The sequence below is a fragment of the Cryptomeria japonica genome, chromosome 2 (genome assembly GCF_030272615.1).
Source record: "Cryptomeria japonica chromosome 2, Sugi_1.0, whole genome shotgun sequence".
Taxonomy (NCBI): Eukaryota; Viridiplantae; Streptophyta; class Pinopsida; order Cupressales; family Cupressaceae; genus Cryptomeria; species Cryptomeria japonica.
In genome coordinates this window covers 588,786,680-588,809,860 of record NC_081406.1, presented here as the reverse complement: position 1 = coordinate 588,809,860, position 23,181 = coordinate 588,786,680, and the positions used below count along the sequence as shown (strand labels likewise).

The 23,181-nt window shown below is 36.8% G+C and overlaps 1 protein-coding gene across 4 annotated transcripts in view; it reads left to right on the top strand.

Moving 5' to 3' along the window:
* The window catches only part of LOC131873663 (truncated transcription factor CAULIFLOWER A-like), a 99,928-nt gene that overhangs the window by 37,636 nt on the left and 39,111 nt on the right, over positions 1-23,181 (top strand). For all 4 annotated transcript variants that reach the window (XM_059216752.1, XM_059216749.1, XM_059216751.1 and 1 more), the window contains exon 2: positions 21,913-21,985. In XM_059216752.1, coding sequence (XP_059072735.1) covers positions 21,913-21,985 — 73 coding nt within the window. The remainder of the gene's footprint in view (positions 1-21,912; positions 21,986-23,181) is intronic.

Here is a 23,181-nt window from a genome sequence, read left to right as displayed (position 1 = left end):
CTTGAAGATTTGACCTAGCCAAATTAATCTTATTATCATACAAAATAATAGTGGGTCTCACAGTTTTCCTTACCGGTTTGTGGATGGCTAGATGAGCCGATGGATTGTATCTTCGCTAGTGTTCATTTTTCCAAACTCGATCCAGATTAGATCGTTGGTTTCTAGCCGGGGTAGTGGACTGCCAGGCCTTAGCACGATCGACGCGCGAGGTTCTGTGTTGCCTAACTCACCCAATCCAAAATTTATGAGGGCCGTTACCCAGAGGGGGTTTAAAACCTTGCCTATGACAAATATGGATGTTAAGTTTTCTTGACTCCGATATAGAGGGATTAGGTTTTAAAATTGACTTCCAATTGCGCGCCAAATCAGAAGCAGGAAGCTTTGCATTTTGAAACCAACCATCATTGCTCCATGAGAAGCCATTTTTCTTCCATGCCTGCGAGTTTATTGGCTTGAGATTACTATATGTGTAGGGGTGACTAACATTTGATTTCCTCTGTGGTCTAGGATCCCTACTACCTCTCATCACAAGATTAGGTACATCCACCTTCCATGGTCGGCCTGGGGATTGATATTTCCATGTTGTTGTTTTGAGCGTTGGTTGCTTGCCTATCGTAAGGTTCTAGATTGTTTCGATTGGAAAAGATTTGTCTACTTCATCGCTCCAAGACCTGAACTTCCCCCAACCCTTTCCATAGATCGGAGCCCCAACAATCTGCTCATCGGTTTGAAGCCTGCTGATGCTGCTGTCATTGCTGAATTTGCCACCTTCGCTCACCATCCTGCTCCCAAAATTGTGGCCCTAACATAAAATAAAATAAAATTCAATTATAATATAATATTTTTATTTTAATAATATAGAAAACAAAAATATGAATATACAATAAAAATTAATATAAGATAGTATAATAATATGATAATATTTATTATAATATAAGTATATTATAATTGTAATATATAATCAAATAATATAACTACAAAAATAAAATTTAATAATACTATAATATAATAATAATATAAGATATAATAATAAAATAATATTCTATTGTAATAATTAAAATGACAATCTTCCCAATAGTGGAGAGCCTCCATTGCCTCAGCCCAAGAAGAGATGTCATGGCCAGTTTGGAAGCAAGTCATGTGGACCTATTAGAAGATATCATTGCTCCAAGTGGAGGAAATCTAGAATGAAAAGGACTATCAGAGTGCTTGCAATTAGATTGAAGATGCCAAATATTCCATTAGATGGACGCTACAAGTGCAACAAAGTCCAGGGTTGCCTTACTAGAAAGCATGTAGAAAGAGCCTTGTATGACCCATCCATGCTAATTGTGACCAATGATAAATGGAAAACCAAAGCTAGAATCTATGCAAAGGTCTATTCTTAAGTACATGTCTAGAAGTTCCCGCATAGGAATACAACCAATTGATATGGGTCAGCACCTTCTATGTCTCTTCAGTAGGAGGCCAACGGTGTGCTTTGATGTTGCCTCCAATTGTGTGTAATTGCTTTCAAGGATTATGTTCTTTCCATTGATGTTGTTGAGCTTGTTGTAAGGAAGCTTTAGAGTAACCTAGTTTTCAATTCAATCCATGGTTCAACATTATCTACAAAAGATACAATGGAAATAGAAACAAGCATAATGGATGGTTCTAGAATTAAGGGTGGAGCAGATTCCGACCTTTCCAATATTAAAAATCCCATATCCCTTGGTAGGCTTATGATGAAAAGGTTTACGCATGCTTACATGGCTTTCTCTAGAGCTGAAGAATTTGTAAGATGGCAGGGTGTTGAAATTATGGATATAATTTATTTCTTTAGTATAAAAAATGAAGATTGATTATAATAGGCAAAGGAGATGAACATCATATAGTTTGACTCATGTTTCCCAAAGTCCGAGAATGGAATTGGAAAACCTGATGAAAATAAGATACATCATGTTGAATGAAGAAATTGTGTAGAATAAACATTTCAAATTCTAAATCTAATAGAAGAGATTAAAAAAACAAAACAAAAAAAAAACCTAAAATGCTAGGGATTAGATAAACAAATATAAAATTAGATTAAACAAATAAAACTACAATGCCAAATATATGTTGAAAAACCCTTTCAAGAAAAAAAAAACCCACTCCAAAAGCAAGACACAATTGTATTATTAGCAACAGAAACATATACAATACAATGCATAGAGCTAATGCTCTTTTGGAGTAGCTACAACAAAGATTTTAAAAATAATTTTGGTAGCATAACAATGCCTTCAAATATAATCAACCTGTCTCTCAAAATTAACAAAGGCATCAGCAAATAAATAGAGCTCAACACAAAGAGGTATGCACCCATAGCATGTAAAATCAGCTCCAATGCCTAAGAGGTAAGTTGTGTCACAAACAATATCTTGCTAAACCCATGACACATTGCACATAGAAACTTCCAATGCAGCGACACTTGTCTTCCATAATGATCATCTTGCCAAATATAGTGTAAGTATATCATAGAAGTTACTGTGACAAAGAATAGGCACCTTCCTTACCTCACACCACTTGTAAGGTGAACTCAAAACATAAATGCCAAATACCAAAAAAATAACTCTCCATGACTCGTCCACTCAACTAGTAACCATCATAGTCATAATAGAAATTCATCATGGTTTTGACATAGTAACCTATGATAAATAGAATTCTAATTGTCACGATAAATAGTAATATGTCCTGCATAAAAACCAATATCAGAACACAATCTCTTAAGACAAATGGCTTCCTTACAAGCATGAGTATCTACCACGTACTCTTCTTCTATAGTGGAAAAATTGACTACAGCCTGTCACTTACTCATCTAACTAATTGCACCACCAAACATCATGAAAACATATACATTGGTGGATCTTCTATAATCAATGCCACCTACCCAATCCAAATCCACATATCCATGAATGCAAATTGAATGTCGAGGTCCAGAAGGGTAACCATGAAAACACAAGGAATACTTAGAAGTACCTCTCAAATACCTAAACAATCTCTTAACTACATCCCAATGCACCCTACCTGAATTAGCCTTATACCAACTAAGGAACCCTACTGCTTGGGCAATATTTTTCCTAGTACAGACCATAGCATACATCATATTGCCAATAACACTCGCATAACTTACTGTAGATATGTCCTCCATCTTAGTAGGAGATTTTGGATAATCCCCCACAAATTTTTTAATCCCTTGTAACACTGGAACAACTAACTGCCCGCAAGCTGTCATGTTGAATATCTCCAACACAGAGTTAACATACTCACTCTGCCTCATCCAAAGCTTTTTGCTATCTCTATCTCCAATTATATTAATCCTAAGAATATATCTAGCTATACCTAAATCTTTCATCTCAAATTGTGTTGCTAACTGAGACTTCAAATTTGAAATCATTCTTTACCATTCCCAATACACAACATATCATCTACCTAGAAGACTATGATAAGAATGTGACCATTTTCAGATTTATAATACACATAATGGTTAGATTTAGATCTCAAAAATCCCAAAGACAATACATAGGTGTCAAATTTTAATAACCTATTCTAGGAAACTATTTCAAACAATACAAAAATTTCTTAAACTGAAAAACAAGTTTCTCTTTACCTTTTTCTATGAAAAGCTTTGGATGTGACATGTAAATTTCTTCCTCCAAATTAGTGTGAAGGAACACTATCTTCACATCAATCTGTTTGACTTCCAAGTCATAAGTTGTTGCAAGTGATAACAAGAATTAAATGGATGTTGACTTAGCTACAAGAGATAATATTTCACCTTAATCAATTCCCTACACTTGAGAATACCCCTTTGCAACCAACCATACTATATACTTCTCAAGATTGTCATTTAGACCCAGTTTCTTCTTGAACACCCAATTACATCCAATGGGTTTTCATCCTTTGGGAAGAGGTACCAAATCCCATGTACCATTCTTCTTTAGTGCAACCATCTCTACATTCATGGCTTCCATCCAGGAATTTGCATCATGCATGCACATAGCCTCTTTAATAGTCTTATGCTCATCAATGTTAGTAATGAAAGAAAAAATGTAACTAGAATCCAACAAAGAATATCCAAGCCTTTTTGGTGAATAACCATATCTATCAGGTTGCTTCCTATCACGGGTAGACCTCCTCAATTGCTAAGGTTGAGGTTCTTGCTCTTCCTTAGAACTTTCAAAGCTTCTTGATCTCTCCTCATCATTAGGTCCAACAAGAGTGCATAGTTCATTTCTTATCGGAGTAGATGGCACTTGAACTGCCTCCTTTTTTTGTTTTTCTTCCTTTTCTTTTTGTAAATAAACAATGGAAGGTTTCAACTCACAAAAGATCACAATTCTACTACAGAGCACCTTCTTTACAACTAGATCCAAAAGCTTGTAACCTTTCACACTTACGCCATAGCTGATTAAGATGCATTTAATTGCCATGTTCTCCAATTTTAATCTTTTCTCACTCGGCACATGTGCATAGGCCTCACAAAAAATTATTTTGAGATGTCTTAATGAGGGCTTCTTACCAGACCACGCCTCCATGGGTATCTTTTCAACTAGCACCGAGGTAGACGATCTATTAATCAAATAACATGAAGTGGCTACAACTTCAACCTTGAACTTCTGTTCAAGGCCAACACCACTCAACATACCCCTAGCCCTCTCCATCAATGTTTTATTAATCCTCTCCACAACTCCATTTTCTTGTACGGTGTATGGAGTTGTCTTGTGTCTCTCAATCCCATGGTTCTTATAGAGCATGTTGATTTGTATTGAACAAAACTCACCGCCATTGTCAATCCTCAAACACTTAATTCTTCTACCAATCTGGTTTTCAAGCAAGGATTTTAATTCCTTAAATCGAGTAAAAACTTTAGATTTACTTTTGAGGAAATACACAACTTCAATTACATTCATCTATGAAAGAGACAATATACACAGATCTAGATATCAAAAGAACATTAACATGACCAAACTCATTTAAATAAATATAATCCAAAACCCCATAAGACTTATGAGAATTGGAATAAAAAGAAACACAATGTTGTTTACCATAAACACAATGTTAATAAAATTCAAACTTGAGATTACAATCATCAATGCCAACAACAAGGCTCTTATTTTTTAAGTCTCTATGACCTTTCTCACCAATATGGCCAAGTCTTGGGTGCCATAATATTGTCTTCTCAGTGGGGATTGCCATCTCCAAAGAATTTGCACCCTTAGGTACTTAGAAGGCACGACCATCAAATTTAGAAACAACAGTCTTCTTTTTTGCTTGATCTGATGGTGAAGATGAATAATTCAAAGCCCCCTTCATAGACTTAACAAAAATGTTATTGCACTAAATCGTGCATGCATCCAAATTATACAGGGTTCCAATCCAAACACCCTTAGCAAGCACCATACATCCTCTTGTCATCTTTCATCCACCACTTGAGAAAACAACCTGCACACCCACATCACTAAGCTTACTAACTGAAAGTAGGTTTCATACCAAACTAGGGATCATATGTAGGACACCATCAATCCCCTCCAATCTACCATCAGGGAATTAGATCTTGACTCATCCATGGACAAAAACCTTCAAGTGAGTCATCTCCTAAATACACCTTCCCACCATCAAACTCTTTGTACTTCGAAAACCAACCTTTGTGTGAGGTCATGTTAAAAGAGGCACCTAAATCTATCAACCACACATCTTCTAATGCATGTGTTACCAAGGCTCCAACAAAAGCATTTACTTCATCATGAGAGGATTTATCAGAGTTAGAATCAGAGAAATCCTTTTTACCTTTCTTTTTCTTCTCCTCCTAACACTCTTTTAAAAAATGACCAAATTTTTTGCAATTTCAACATTTTTCCTTGGAATTTTAATCAAGAGACTTAGATCTCCCTAGAGACTTGTATTTACCCTTCTTTTCCATCTTAATGCCTTTCTCTATCATTCTACCATGAGCAACTAGGGTCGCCTTATCTATATTCAAAGATTTTCATTGCTCTCTAGATAACAATAAAGCAACCACATCCTCCATCTTGAAAGTGGTTATCATTCTTCCAATGGACATCACAAGGTGATCCCATGAGTTTGGTAAAGAACATAACATAAGCATGTATTTTTCTTGATTGCCAAACTTTATACTAATAGAATTCAATTGAGCAACTGACATGTTGAATGCATTCATATGATCTACAACAAATCCTCCTTCCTCTATCCTCAAAGAATACAACTTCTTTCTCAGGAATAACTTATTTACCAAGGATTTCACCTTTTAAATATCGCCAAGCTTCTTCCAAAGCTTAGCTATAGTTTTCTCTTCACGGACATTCAAGAGCACAAAATCAGCCAAATAGAGTCTTATTAACCTTTGGTTTTTTGATCCACTGTATCACATACATCATGTAGTGTATTTTGGGGTTTTGTTGAAGAAACCACAACCCATAGATCTCTGTCTACGAATATGTCCTCCATTTTGAGTTTCTATAACTCAAAAGTGCTTCCATTAAACTTCTCCATCTCTATTTTGTTGGATGTGCTTGCCGTATCAAAGCTGCAACAAGGTTATGAAATCTTCCTTTGCAAAATTTCCACTAAAAATAGACCTGGACAAAAAACCTATCAACTTAACAACAATAACAAAGCGGGACATACTCTCATACCAATGGAAAGGAAGCTAATTATGGAATAAACACTTCCAAATGCTAAATCTAATAGGAGAGATGATGCAAAAAAAATCTTACACACCCTTGACCTCTACATATTAGATAAACACATACAAAATTAGATCTAAATGAATAAAACCATAACACTAGATATATGTGGGAAAACCCTTTTGGGAAAAAACCTGCTCTTTAAAAACTAGACTCAATTGTATAATCAGAAACACAAACAGTTAAAATACAATGCACAGAGCCAATACTTTTTAGGAGTAGCTACAACATAGAATACAAGAATAATTTCGGTAGCATAACATCACCTTAGAAATATAATCAACTTGTCTCTCAAAATCAACTAAGGAATCAACATATAAATAGAGCTCAACACAAAGAGGTATGCACACATGGTTTTCCAAAACCATCTCCAATGACTAAGAGGTAAGTTGTGTCACAAACAACATGTGCTCCATGGCACGTTGCATATAGAAACTTCCAATGCAACAACACCTATCTCTTTTTTAACAATCATCTTGATAAATGTAATGTAAGTACAACATAGAAGCTACCATGACCAAGAATAGGCACTTTGTTATCTCACACCACTTGTCAAAAGTGAAATCAAAACATAAATGCAAACAACCAAAAAATAACTCTCCACGACTCTTCCACCAAACTAGTAACCATTATAGTCATAATATAGATTCATCATAGTTTCAAGAGCAATTAAGCAGGCGATTAAATATAGAGACATGGCATTCAAAAGAGTTTAATGGTTGACTATAAACATTTTGAAGCCAACCCTTATGTTTAAAATTCCTAGCATAATAAATTGGCAGAAGATATTATATAAAATTGCTCACGATGCAGAAGATATTATATAAAATTGTCAACATCCAAGGAATTGGTGCAAGTACATATGCCAATAAAATGTGTTGTTTCAACCACAAGTGAAGATGAAGGTGGACAGATTGTTGTATCAAGCAATGGATGAGTTGTTGCAAGATTTAATAAAATGGTCGAGCTTAAGGAGTTGTTTATAGGCTTGACATTACTCGTTGAATTAATTTAGAGTATTTTATGCACATGAGTTAAAAAGTTTGGTTGGTATTTGTATTCCTAGTTGTAATGTATAGCTCTATGGATAGTCGATAGTGGTTGATACTTTTGGATATTTCTATTCTATTAATTTATTATGAAGTTTTCCTTTTGTAAAAAAAATGACATTAATATCATATTATCTTATATTATTATTATATTTTTATTAAATTATTTTTATTATTATACTAGAATGTTATTTTTATTTATAGTATACATATTGATGATAAATTAAGGTATGGTTGAAAAATATTGATGGAAGAAATTTTTTAAGAGTCGAATCTAAAAATCGTTCTTAATATTATCATAAACTCTAAAAAATTTAAAACATTTTAATCAAATTCAAAAATATTTGAAAATAATATTATATCAAATAAGTTTCTTATGTTAATTTCAATGCTAAATATAAATATAAATTAAACTTAAAACCTTCTATTTAAAATTAATGATAACAACAATCTACCTAAAAAAACTATTATCTAAATTGTGGCATAATTTTGACTCCCAAACAACAAACATAGTTTATTGCTGTAAACATTTAAAGCATTTACTTTTACAAATCACATTAAAGAAAAAACCAATCACATGGCAGCACACAAAAAAACATCAATATATCTTGATTCAAATATTTAGGTCAACTTTTGTAAGAGTAATTTTGAAGAAATCAATAAAAATGTAACTGATAAGATTTATTTGATAATGCTTGATCCCCAAAATCTCAAAATAATATATTCACATACCTAATTTAGATTTAGAACATTGAATAAAAATTCATGTGGGAGCTCTCCCTTAATTACAAAGATCGTATTTGCAAAAGAGAGAATTTGTGGCCCTAAAAGTCCTACTCACAATTAATGGTGTGATTTTACTAAATAAAAAATCACTAAAAAGAAGAAGGGACAACATCCACTTTGTGTTGGGATGGAGTATATGGAAATAGTGCAATAATTGAATACTCAAGGGTAGGAAGACTCAATGGGAAGCCTTGGTTTTCTCCATCATCAACAATAGTAAGGAAAACATCTAATTTTTCTGTGTTCAAACATAAACATCCTTCTTCTACTCTCAAAATGAATATAGCTAAAAATTGGGGGATAACTGGTTTTGTTTCTCTCTGTCTCCCCACCCATTGGTCTCATAAACACTATTAAATGGTCCTCCCCCCACACTAGCTGGCTGAAGTTAAAATTTGACGGCTCTTCCAAAGGTAAATATTGTGCTTGCCTATGTGGCCAATCTTGGAATCCAAACTTGCAACTTTGCTAAAGGGGCAGTGGCTTTCTACGACATATCTCTTGCTAAGGACAAAGGTTTTCAAAAAGTCATTATTGAAGGGGACTTGGAAAATGCAATCATGATGCTTCATGATGAAGCATCCCCTGGCTAGCCCGTGAAAGATCTAATTTTAAAATGCTGCTCCATTCTATCCACCATCAGACAGGTCACGTTATCTCACACCTTCAGGGAGGGGAAGAAGTTGGTTGATAGGCTAGCTAACATGAGTCCTTACACGAGTTCCTTGCAAACGTAGACTACCTTGCATGACCTCCTAGTTGAGGTTTGTGTCACAATCCAAGATTATCTAAGCACATATGTGGGTTGAAGATTTGAGGGTTTCCATACTCATTATGACCTTTTCTATTGCTTATCCCTGTTATCATTACATGATGGGGAAAATGATTGTTAATTTATGGACTAGGGCTGCTATTCTAAACTTCACTATAGTTTGTCCTTTTCTACTTTTAGTTTTGAATTATCCTCGTTTGTTTAATCCCTAGCCTACCATGGGGGAGATTTAGTCCAGATTGAGCTTGATAATTGTGACTCTTTTAAAAAAATGCTCGATCGTTTGGTTTGTGATGGAAAGGGGTAATTTTACCTCCTACATTGATAGTATGAAAGGCTTTGACCCCTCTCTCTGTGTTCAATTTTCCCATTCTTGGCATGAGGGTAGGGTTTTTATTGGGGTGTCTTTTACTCTTTCTATAGAAATCATTGTGGCTGTTAATGGACTTTCGTTCAAAGGTGTGACGTTCCCTAAAATACCTAAATAAAATTACAAGGAGGATTTTAAGAGATTCTTGGTGGTTGGTGAGAGAATCTCTTAGCTGAAAAATGGGTTCAATAGAGAGGACCTCCTATGTAAATGGAAAGATGTAGCTTTCATCTTGTTGAAATATGTTACTCTTAGTGTCAGGTACAAAAGATTCCATTCATTTTTTTTTTGTAAGTTGAATCATTGTAGGCATGGTGTTAAGATGAACTTTCTTTTTTGGATTTTTTTGTTTCTATCTCAATTTTCTGTTGTGTCTATAAGTTGAAGGATGTCTTCACATTCACCAAGGGTTAATTCTTCAACTTTATAATTTTCGTTTGTCTCTATCTCCTGCTAGTGGCCCTCATTTGAACCCTATTGGACCCCACTTGAACCCTACATTGGTTGTGGAATTATCGAATGTCCTAGAGACTAATTGTAAAGGTGCCTCTAGCTCTACTATAGTTACTCCCCCTTCTAAACCGTTGGCTTCGTGCATCAATCACCAATGTACTACTAAAATAAAAAATCAGTGAGCCTCATGTTCAACCCCAGAAAGAAAAGAATGCAGTTGGTCTTGTGAACCAGTCCAGGTCATCTCCTCTTCTTCCTAGAATATGTTTTTTGAATTGGCTTCAAATGAATCCTTCCCTAATATGTCTATGCCTGCCCCTAATCCTTCTTGGCCGACCCTAGGTTCCCATTCCCCCTCCCCTATTTTGTCCTTTGGTGATTTGGGTTTGATGGAGGTGGTAGACAAAGTTAATGAATTATGTATCACCTGCAACAAGTATAATAAAATAATTAGATGAAATTTTGGCCCAACTTCACATTGCTAAAAGGAAAATAAGTAGACTGGAGGCTCTGGCTGAGGTGGAGGCAAGGGCTAGGGATTGGTCCTCAGAGGATAAGGATGATAGAGTTTGGACTATTGCTAGTGATTTGGTAGAGAAACTCATGAGATGGGATAATCTGTATGCGGAGGTTGAGGTCATGAGTGCTAAGGTGATCTCAGAGGAAAAAGGAAAGGAAATAGCAAGGTTAATATTTGCTATCCAGGGAAATCAAGAGGTATTGAGAAGAAATTTAGACGAGATTGTGGCTTTTAGTGAGGGATATGGCAAGGAAGACGTCGACTTTCATGCAGGTACTCCAAAAGGATATTAAATTAAGACATGTCGAGAGGAAGAGGTCCATAAAGGTTGCTATTGGTAGTGTTGCTTTGGAGTTGTCTGGTAATACTGAATATAAGGTTAATCTTGTGTCCAATGTTATTTCTCCTGCTAAGGATAAGATCAAAAGACTCTCTCATTTGAGAGAAACTGAAGGATCTTAGCTAGGAGTGGTAGGTTATTAAAACTCATAGTCTGTAGACCATTTGTTTGTGTCTCTTGGCGGTTATTTTTTGGTTCAGTTTGGTTTCGGTTTGGTGTTGTTTTGTGTTTAGTTTCCATTTGGTTTTGGTTTTTTGTTGTGGATTTTGGTCACAACATCAAGGATTTTCTCACATCTCGTGAGACCCCTTTTTATTTGTCGTATGACTATTATGTACAGGTTCGGGCCCTCTCCCACTTTATCTAATCAATGCATCTACTTTGTGTTGGGTTCTAGACAAGGGATAATTTAATTGGAAAATTGCATGTAGAAATGATATTCAAAAGGTCTCTCATGTATCAGTTTCTACCATCTTATGTACGCCTCGAAAAGGCCAAAGCAGACATTACCTATGCAGAGGCCAAAGCCCACTGAATAATTTCCAACATGAAACTTTTTAAGCATCATACTTTTTTGGTGTGAGAATTGTGGATTCCAGTGAGATTCTACCCATTGAGGAATAGCCAATTTGTTAACTATCCATGTATTACCTTATGGAGAACATGTGTTGGCTTTTTAAACTAGAGGAATTTCAAGGGTCAATCAATTGTTTAAGTGCAAACTAACTCCAAAAGTTTAATGTGTTGTACACCAAACTATAAGGAATCCAGCCCTATGAATTTAAGCAAATTAGACTCTATAAGGTATTTCTATTATGAGGAAGTTCTAATAGTATGCCTAGATGAAATTTAAATTTAGAATGATCAATGAAGACAAACATTAATGATTTTCTTACATCTATTGGGAGAGTAAATGTAAAGAAATTCTTTCCAAAGATCTAAATTGATATTGTCAGGTTAAAGCAATATGATATGTTACTAGATTAGGAATATTCTCATCTAAAAACTAAGAATCACCTCAAAATCATAATATTTTATTGACATTATGTGAGGATGAGTTTTGGGCTAGGGAAAAATCCATTGCCAATAATATATCCTATACGTACAACTTTTCAAATATGATTTGCAAAAATATGCTTCACACTTTGCCTGATGTATCATATGATAGGACCTATTCTCCCTTTGGGATGTGTTTGATTTTACTTATGAGACATGAGGGGTTAGGAGAGTATTCTCCTAGGTCACCTATGTAGATTATGCAATTATATTTCTCACATATGTGTGCATGGTTCTTAATTCTTTCATGTTATGATGGTACACATATGATGTTGTTCATAGAAAAGATAAAGCAATCAATAAGAGTACTTATAACACATATGATCAAATGGTAAGTAATTAATTATAAAACTTGGATAACTGGCAACAACTTGGACATGAAAAGAATCACTAACATACAAACAAAGATTTAAAGATGACAATAACAAAGAAGCATCACAATAATGTGTATCAAAATTATCATGATGTATTATATTCATGGGAGAAATAGATGCCAAAGGTGTATCAATAAGGCACAAATTTCAAGTAGAAGTAGATAATAAATTCTCCATAGATATAAAGGAAATATTATGTTTAACTCTTCTTTATAAATATTTTATTTCAAATATATTGATTCTAATATGCCATCCTTTCTAGGACCTAGATCTTTTTCATCATATTACATCTTTTTTTGTAATATTTTTGATAGCAATGACTCATAAGTATTAAAAAAAGTGTGTGAGTTGACATTTGGAAATTGATAAAAAGGTTTACACCCTCAAAATCCTTAGTGGCATAAAGAGTAGAAACACAATCTTACTTCTAATACAAATCTCATGGATAAAACCTACTAAACCCCCATTGACATATTGTGCAATCTTTTATAGACCCTTGCATGTGTATATATATAGGTGTTCAAAACTTGAGTTGTATTGTTTATGTTGTCATTGATGTCACTATGTGTTGGTGCATACATTTTAGTTGGTCCAAAAATGAGTGTTTAGATGTTGCTATCTTTTTTGGTGATGTTGAGTTGCTATGAGGTGTTTTTGGAAGGTTGGTGTTGTGGAAGTTTCAATATGAAGAAAACTGTATTTATATGCAAGAAAGAGTATTTAATATTTTTCTCCGGTTCTTGGTGTTCATGGCATGTGGTTCTGGATATAATGTCTATGTTTTATGGATGTTGCATTATCACATTTTCAAGTTCTCAGTTGCTTAGATGATGTAGTTAGTTGTGGAGGTTTGTTGACAATAAGGTTGTCTGTTAGGACTGGTTTGGAGAATGCTTTGCATTGCTCCGCTATGGTGATTCAAGTGTTGTGGCTTGGAGTACATGTTCATATGGTTTGTGCAATGTACCAGTTCAGGTTTCTAGTATTGTTTTGATTAGTATGTGAAGTTATGTTGTTATGTGTTTAGTGTTGTGAGTTGTTTTGGTCTCTCGTTGACTGAGGTGGCATATCTTATTTGGATCATATGCTTTGGTTTGAATATGCATTAAAGGTTGAGTTAGAATGTTGATACGGGTCTACAGTGGCATGTGTAAATCCGTATTGTGTATCTTGCATTGGGTGATGCATTTGGATTGACTGGTAAACGTGCTTCATTATTGTTATACATGTTACGGTTGATACTGACTCCGGTGGATGTTCTAGCATGTGTGGTTCATTGGAATCAGCTTACGAAGATGTGTTGTGATTTGTTTTGTGTAGAACACAAGATGCCATTGAGAGGGGGGGTGAATCAGTAGTTTCCAAACTTTAACCTTTTAATCCTAAATTTGAGTATTGGTTAGCAAATCTACACAAGGTGTATACCGATGAGATAGGGAGAAGACTCAAATGCAAGCACACACAAAAGGAACATCACATAACATCGGATGTACCAGGAAAACCCAACATGGGAAAAACCTCAGTGAGAAATGCTGCTGTTGTCTATTGCTCCAATCCAGCCTCACAATAAATGTTGTTACAAAGTTTGGGGCACCAATCTAAGGAGCACTGAGCTCCAACTCAGTGATCACAATAAAATATATCAAAAAAATAGTAATACCCAGTTACAAATGAGTTCTGTAACCTCTCACAATCAACTTACTCTATTGGTTCAACTCTTCTCAACCTGTCTTCCTCTGCTTTGTTTTCTGTCGGTTCTCTGCTCACTCAGATACCCTTCTTCTTGCCACCACTGGTACTCTTCACTCTTTCGGTTGGATCAACTGTCAGACCGTACACTTGCTACAGGTTACTCCACTTACCGGTTTAACCCTGCACAGTTCTCTGGCTTGCTGAATCTCCTGAATCACTCACATTGCATAGCTTCCCTTTCTACAACCTTCTTACTGGTTTGAACACTATCGGTTCACTTGACTGCAACACTCTTTGTAGCTTACCGATCACTTTGGCCACACCGGTTTAACCTTCTGTTAAACCCTCTTACCGGTTTCTCCCTTCAACACTCTTAGTTGCTTCAAGGTTTAACACTTTAAACATTTAGACTATTTTGGCTGCACTCTTCACTTGCATCCGACATCTAGCATTTGACCTCCTTCATCGTTCTTCACAACAGCAACCACTTAGATCTTAAGCCTGCATATTTTTACGTGAGCAATCCCGCCAAAACGTAACTTCAAATTTTGGCATGCTTGGGTTCCTTCTCCCGACCCACTCGGTATCAAATCCAATCGTATGTTGCTCGAGGATTGACAGCCTGCAACAGATCACTCAACTTTGCCAATCTCATCATGTCCAACACATGTTTTCTATATTTAGCAAACACAGTAAACTGATCATTATCCTATTTTTGTCAGTCATGTTAAATGATCTCTCCATTGTCTTCAAGAGATCCGATCTGCACCTGGTCAACTAGCATTGATCAGTGCATACCATAGATTTTTGCCATTTAGTCTGCATCAAGCTGCGAACCTCTCTCCTCGACTCGTGATATCCATATTTAACATTAATGTCGACCGACTCATCACCAACCTCGTTGACGCATACTTCACCAACCACTGCATGCATGACACCTCTGCCCTACATGTCATCATCGTCGGCATCAACCTCTGCTCAGGCACCTGTGTCGGTTTAGACTCTGCCACCGACCACATGCTACACTACTGGTGCTTACCTACCGGTTCAATATTCATATTGGTTATGCATTAACCGGTCAACCTACATGCTAGCTCTTCTCTGTTCTGCTTGTGGGATTACATTAACCCGATCACCAATCTTGTCAATCCACAACATGTTCATCTTCATCTTCATCAGATGGGAGTCTTTCATTTCTGCACTTTGCTCGCTTACCGGTTGACATACTCAGTGATCACTACCTTGATGACACCATGTCATCAATCTTAAACTATCTCCATCAGCATTCCGGTTGCACTCTCTGTCTGCAATGTTGAACCTTCCCTTCTTCATTAGACTGGTTCTCCTCTCAACTGGTTTGTCAAAGTGAGAAAATTTATCCTTCCTTTTTTGTATCGGTAACTCATCATGCCTTCTCTTGTTGAACCGGTGCATATATCTGATTTCATGCACCTGAGGCATCCTCATGTTCCACCAATTTATCTGGTGTGAGCCTTCAATCACCTGCCTTTAACTTTTCTGACAGAGCAGACACAACTTCAACTTGATATATGATCCAGTTGAGCACACTCATTGTCTGTCATATCTTCATCTTGTGACAACATCTTTATCCGGTGGGAGTCCCATTGTTTCACATCCAAACATCCAACTACAAGCTCTTACTGGTCACATGCATACCGGTTGGCAACCATACACTGCTAAATCATCACTTACCGGTTGTCATTCCATACCGGTCTCCAATATTTACTCACCGGTCAAATCCATCTTGTAACATGCCGGTTGACATCAATGACACCATTACTGGTTGACATCAATGACAACACAATGCCAACAATCTCCCCCTTTGGCATTGATGTCAACACCTGTAGTATCCGGTATACTACAGATTGTCTCTCCCCCTTTTTCAAGAATGGCAAAGGGCATTGACAAAGTTTCTCTCTCCCTTTTCTCTACTAGTTACTTCTCCCTTTGTGACCATTATACTCTACATCCTCTCCAACAACAACACTTAAGATAGAGAGCTCATACACCAACTGACACCAATTTCTCAGCCACCAAGTGTATATATAAATCTGATACCAATTGTATATACTAGTCTGATATCAATTGTAGAAACGTGTGCCAGTGAATTTGACTTACCTGCTGGTCAGACTACATCATCTCCCCTTTGATATGCAAATAGTTATTCTGATTCCAATTTGCTGATATCAAGTGTTGAAGCTGACAATGATACCAATTTTATATCACTTGTATGTTCTCCATACCAAATGTATGTTCTCCTCCTATGCAGGTAACTCTCCCTCTTTGCAGGTAACTCTCTCGGTAGTCCAATTGTGATTTCTATTATGTAAAAATTGAATAGACATTGAAAGGCCTCACAAACAAGGATTGATGAGCACATCCCAAAGTCTCAAACATACCGGTACAGTCATAGACACTTGTTCTCCCCCTATGTCTAATATATATGATACAAATCAGAGGATATGGCTATGAACTCCCCCTGAGCCATAGATAGCAGGTCGTTATTGCTTGTCAGGTTCTAAACCGAAGCTCCATCTGCACCTTATACCGGTTGAGCTATGCATATGTGATCTACATATGATTTTTCAGCTCCATGATATCCATCACAACTTATGACACGATCTCATATGACCACAATGCCAAACCACATCACTATCATGTCAACTAACAAACCGGTTAGATCAAAATGATGCATGCATATATGATCTACTACCGGGCCAACACATGTCATTCAAGTCTTTTCCAATATCACCTGAGACATAATTATCTCAATCCATGTCACCAGAGTTATTGCAATGATCCCGGAACACATTGACTTACATAACCTACAATACCGGTTAGTATCCATAGCGGTAACATACTGCACATACATGTTTACTATGCCGGTCCATCATCTCCATCAAGACATTTTATCCATCAACCTTTGTCTTCTTATGCCAAATACCTCTGATTCCAATTGCAATTTGAACCATCCAATGACATGTGCGACAGTAATTCATCTCCCAGGCATAAATGTGTAGCCAAGACATTAACCACACACACTGCCATCTCATCTTCTTCCCTTTACCGGCAACAACTCATTCTTGCTTTTGTCCTTTTCACTATGGGGGTGAATGATGTGTTGAACATGTAGCTCCCCTAAGGTCCTGCATCTCCTTTAAGCCTTAGGAGATATCACCTATGCAATGAATGCACAGTGTCGGTCCATGGTTCTACTTTCTTGCTTCTTCCTCCATACCTACTTGGTCTCACTCCTCTTCCCATTTGCAGTGTTTGGAGCAGGTCTTACCTTCTTCTACTGATTTTTCCTTTCTCTACCAAATTCTACAGCATGACTGGAAGCATTGCTGTAGAAGCAGACTGTGTTCATACCAAACACATGATTTGAGGAACTTCTATTAAACCGGTTTGAAGAACTTCTCTTGATCATGTTGTTGTAACCGGCTATCGGAACCGGTGGATCTCTTGTTCTTACAGAAACACTTCTCCTTTTGTTCCATGCAACTCTTTGAATTTCATATGCTCCATAACCACTTCCATATTGAGCATAGATGTTATATCGACTGCCATATGACTGAATGTTTTTCTTTCTACATTCATGACTTCTATGGCCAAGTTCATTACATCTTCGAAAGACTGAATTGTTATTTCTAGGAAAAACATTTTGTCTATTCCTAGACCTTATTCTGCATTCATCTTCCCTATGGCCATAATCTTTGCATGTAAAGCAGTAACCAGAGAAGGAGGGCTTATAACTTACAAATTTATTTTGCCATGCACGAGGAGATCTTACCAGTTTAGCATCTCCATTTTTGCTTCTCCGGGGATTATTCTTGGGAACAACAACATCTCCTTGTCTTCCATCAGAAAAAGGTCTTCTAGGCTGTCTCCATATGTTCCCATTTCTAATGAAGCCTTCTTCTCTTAGCTTCCCTTTCCCTTTAGGATCAACATTATTCCTTTTTGCAGTACCGGTCTTCAACCTCATGTCTTCACCGATTGTAGTTAGATCAACCTTCTTCCTAGGAGCATTTCTGATTGTGAAGGTCTGCCTCTTGTTATTTCCACTTGAGGAGACAAATTGAATGTCTTTATGGGAGACATTCTTTCTGGTGGAGCATTCACCGGCATCACATCCTAATCCTCTGGTATCCTTGGAGTGTTTTTGATTCTTCAACATTTTATCCAAGGCATCATTGCTACCATCAAACCGGATCCTCACCTTGAGCTCATCCTGCCATTTCTCAAGGTCTTTTCGAAGATTCTCCATTTCATCTTTTAGCCTCTGACATTCTTTATCCTTGGCCTCTATCTTAGACTCTAGATCTTTGCACCTGCACTTCTTGGTGTCTTCTAGTTGAGTTTTCAACTTTGAGATACATTCCTTAGAATCTTCAAGGCATTTGATCAACTGGTTTTGTTCCATAATAGAAGCATTATTGAACAACTTGTATTCTGTTCTTACTTTGCTGAGCTTCTCAAGTTCACTTACAAGCTCTCCTTCAAGATCAATTTCAGCTTGATCTTCTTCTTCATCTTCACCATCGCTGCCAAATACATCTTGCCGGTAGGATTGATCTGCATGATCACTTTCTTATGTGTGTATTTCACCTTCTGTCTCTTGAGCCATGAAGAGGTGGGTTCCTTCTTCATCATTGTTGTTGCTGCTAACTGGTATATCTTCATCTGTAGACTCATGTGTTCCATTTTTCTTCTTGCTTTCACAAACCGATTCTGTAGTGGTAGGTTCATTGCCATAAAGTTTCTTCAATTTGTCCCATAGAATTTTTGCCGATTTGGACTTATCCACCTATTCAGAAACATCACCGAAGAGCACTGAATATGGGCTTCATTGCTTCAACATTACACATAGATCTCCTTTCTGCTTCAGGACCGGTGGGAGGACTGACCGGTCTAGAGAGACCATTTACAACTGACATCCATACATCATACCCTAAGTAGGACAGGTAGACTTCCATCCTACAACTCCAAATAGAAAAGTTTGATCCATCAAACACCAGAATAGGAGTTGACACAAAACTGACCATTGTGTTCTTAGAACCAGAATCTACCCAAGTTGGAGAAAGCTTATCTAACCGGGAACCTAGGATCTGATACCAATTGTCGATTACAAGATGCCACTGAGAGGGGGTGGTGAATCAGTGGTTTCTAAACTTTAACCATTTAATCCTAAATGTGAGTATTGGTTAGCAGATCTAACACAAGGAGTATATACTGGTGAGATAGGGAAAAGACTCAAATGCAAGAACACACAAAAGGAACATCAGATGTACGAGGAAAACCCAACATGGGAAAATCCTCGGTGAGAAATGTTGCTGGAGTCTACTGCTCCAATCTAGCCTCACAATAAACATTGTTACAAAGTTTAGGGCACCAACCCAAGGAGTACCAACCCCTGCACCAAGCTCCAACTTAGTGATCACAATAACATATATCAAAATAATAGTAATACCCGGTAACAAATGAGTTCTGTAACCTCTCACAATCAACTTACTCTACCGGTTGAACTCTTCTCAACCGGTCTTCCTCTATTCTATTTTCTACTAGTTCTCTGCTCACTCAGATACCCTGCTGCTTGCCACCACTGATACTATTCACTTTGTCGGTTGGATCAACTGTCAGGCCATACACCTGCTATCGGTTACTCCACTTATCGGTTTAACCCTGCACAGTTCTCTGGCTTGCCGAATCTCCTCAGTTACTCGCACTACATAGCTTCCCTTTTTGCAGCCTTCTTACTAGTTTGAACACTACCAGTTCACTTGACTGCAACACTCTTTGCAGCTTACAGATTACTTTGGCCACACCGGTTTAACCTTCTGTTAAACCCTCTTACCGGTTTCTCCCTTCAAAAATCTTAGTCGCTTCAAGGTTTAACACTTTAAACATTCAAACTGTTTTGTCTGCACTTTTCACTTGCATCCAACATCTAGCATCCGACATCCTTTCTTGGTCTTCACAGCAGCAACCACTTAGATCTTAAGCCTGCATATTTATACATGAGCAATCCCGCCAAAACGTAACTTCAAATTTTGGCGCGCTAGGGTTCCTTCTCCCAACCCACTCGGTATCGAATCTAATCAGATCTTGCTCGGGGATTAACAACCTGCAACAGATCATTCAACTTTGCCAATCTCAACGCGTCCAATACACGTTTTCTATATTTAGTAAACACGCCAAACTGATCATCGACCTGCTTTTGTCAGTCATGTTAAATGATCTCTTCGTTGTCTTCATCAGATTGGTTCTGCAATTGGTCAACTAGCATCGATCAATGCATGCCATAGATTTTCGCCATCGGTTTGCATCGAGCCGCAAACCTCTGTCCTCAACCTATGATATCCGCAGTTAACATTAATATTGACCAACTCATCACCAACCTCGTTGGCGCACACTTCACCGACCATTGCATGCATGACACCTATGTCCTACGTGTCATCATCGTCGACATCCACCTCTTCTTAGGCACCTGTGTTGGTTTAGACTCTTCCACTGACTACACGCTACAGTATCGGTGCTTACCTACCGGTTCAATCTTCCTGCCGGTTATGCATTGACCGTTCAACCTACATGCTAGCTCTTCTCTGTTCTGTTGGTGGGATCACATTAACCAGGTCACCAACCTTGTCAGTCCACAACATGCTCATCTTCATGAGATGGGAGTGTTTCACTTCTGCACTTTGCTCGCTTATCGATTGACATACTTATCGATCACTACCTTGATGACACCTTGTCATCAATCTCCAACTGTCTCCATTAGCATTCTAGTTGCACTCTCTGTCTGCAATGTTGAACCTTTCCTTCTTCATTAGACCGAATCTCCTCTCAGTTGGTTTGTCAAAGTGACAAACTTATCCTTCCTTTTCTGTACCGACAACTCATCATTCCTTCTCTTGTTGAACCGGTGCATATCTTTGATTTCATGCACCTGAGGCATCCTCATGTTGCACCAGTTCATCCGGTGTGAGCGTTCAATCACTGGCCTTCAACTTTTCTGACTGAGAAGACACAACTTCAACCTGACATATGATCCAGTTGAGCACACTCATTGTTAGTCATATCTTCATCTCGTGACAACATCTTTATTCGGTGGGAGTCTTGCTTTTGCACATCCAAACATCCAACTACAAGCTCTTACTGATCACATGCCTACCGATTGGAAACCATACACTGCCAAACCATCGCTTTGTCATTCCATACCGTTCTCCAATACTTACTCACCGGTCAACTCCATCTTGTAACATGCCAGTTGACATCAATGACACCATTACTGGTCGACATCAATGACAATACAATGCCAATATTTTAGTCCCTTTTATCTCCTAGAGAGGATTGTATTGTGTTGTTTTGGTTTGAGTGATCAACTTTTTTAACTTATATACATTTTATCTGTGGCCGGCCTAATTAAGGGTTTCAATGTATAGCCTTGAAAGAAAAGTACAATTCACACATGATGCAAATCTAACCTACCTAAATAGATACTTAACCATAACAATATTATCCTATTATAAATATGAATATTATGTAAATTAATAATTTAAACCAAAGCAACTTTATGTGTTTTAATATATATTACGTGAGCAGATAATCTTACAATTTTTTTCTCTCGTCACATGCTTCTAAATACCTCTAAGCCTAGAGTAGATTAAATAAAATATACAGTTTTCTTCTTAGCATATATTAAATAATATGGTCACAACTACAATGCCCTAATGATCATGTAATTTTGTGGGCAGTGACATGAATGTGGTTATTCAAGCATATCATGAACATGTTAAAAGTAGTGGTAAATTGCCATCTAAATTCCAGGTATGGCCTCTTTCCAATGGTTTAGAAAGGATTAGTTTATATCACATGTAGTCTTTTTTAATTCTATTAGTACTTCAGCTTAGTTTTTTGTTATATAAAATTTCATCTTTGTTAGATTATGTAAAAAATAAGAAGAATCGGTACTTAGTCCACGAAATAGACTCAATAAATTATTTGATAATTGATTATAAGATAAAATAATGGAATAAAATATTTAATGAGATATGATATGTCAATGCTTATAGGATAACAGTGAAAAAAATAATATGATTAAACAAAAACCTCACAATATTATTTAAAATCATGTAAGGTGGTAAATATGTTCAATGAAAAATGTAACTTCTAAATTTCATAAAGTAGGAAGTAGTAAATCCTATGATAGATGTCATCAACTCATTCCATCGCCCACTTCTAATAGACTATGCAAGCTAAATCTAAGTTTGAGAAATGTATGCAATGAAATGAGACAAAAACCTATAAAATACCCTCTCATGTGTAACTTATGTGGGTGAAGAGATGACCCTTGACAAATGAAGGCACATTAAATAATAATATAAATATTATTCCCCCCACAAGTAAGAAGCTTCTCAAATGGAGATACGGAAGGGGGGCGGGGGGTAGTGGAGAGAGAGAGAGAGAGAGAGAGAGAGAGAGAGAGAGAGAGGTGACACTTCTAATATAACATGCAAACTAAATCTGAGTGTAGGAAATGTATGTAACAACTACTTCATTTGGTGAAGATGTCAATGATCTACTTGGCAATATTATACTAGTGGAGAGAAATGATCTATCCATGGATAATATCCCTAATATAGTGCATATTAATTGCTATATGCTTGGTTTGTTTATGGTGGACTGGGTTATATGAAATGTAAGTAGCACTTTGTCAAATGTATGATAAATGACTAATGAAGCTAGATACAAAACTTGGTGAGAGTGTGATGAAGCTAAATGGTCTCAATGGAAATATTCACATCCCCTTGATACTCAACCTCAATGGAAGATTGAGAAATGACTTCTTGAGCAACATATAGATTTTTAACCAAGTGAGAAGATTTAGCATAAATTGAATACACAATCCTTTAAAAAATTTGTCTAACATATCAATATACCCAACCAAGACAATATTTATAATTATTTCAAAATAATCCCAAAATGTGAGTTCACTATATCTGATTCTGAATTCACTTTTCTAT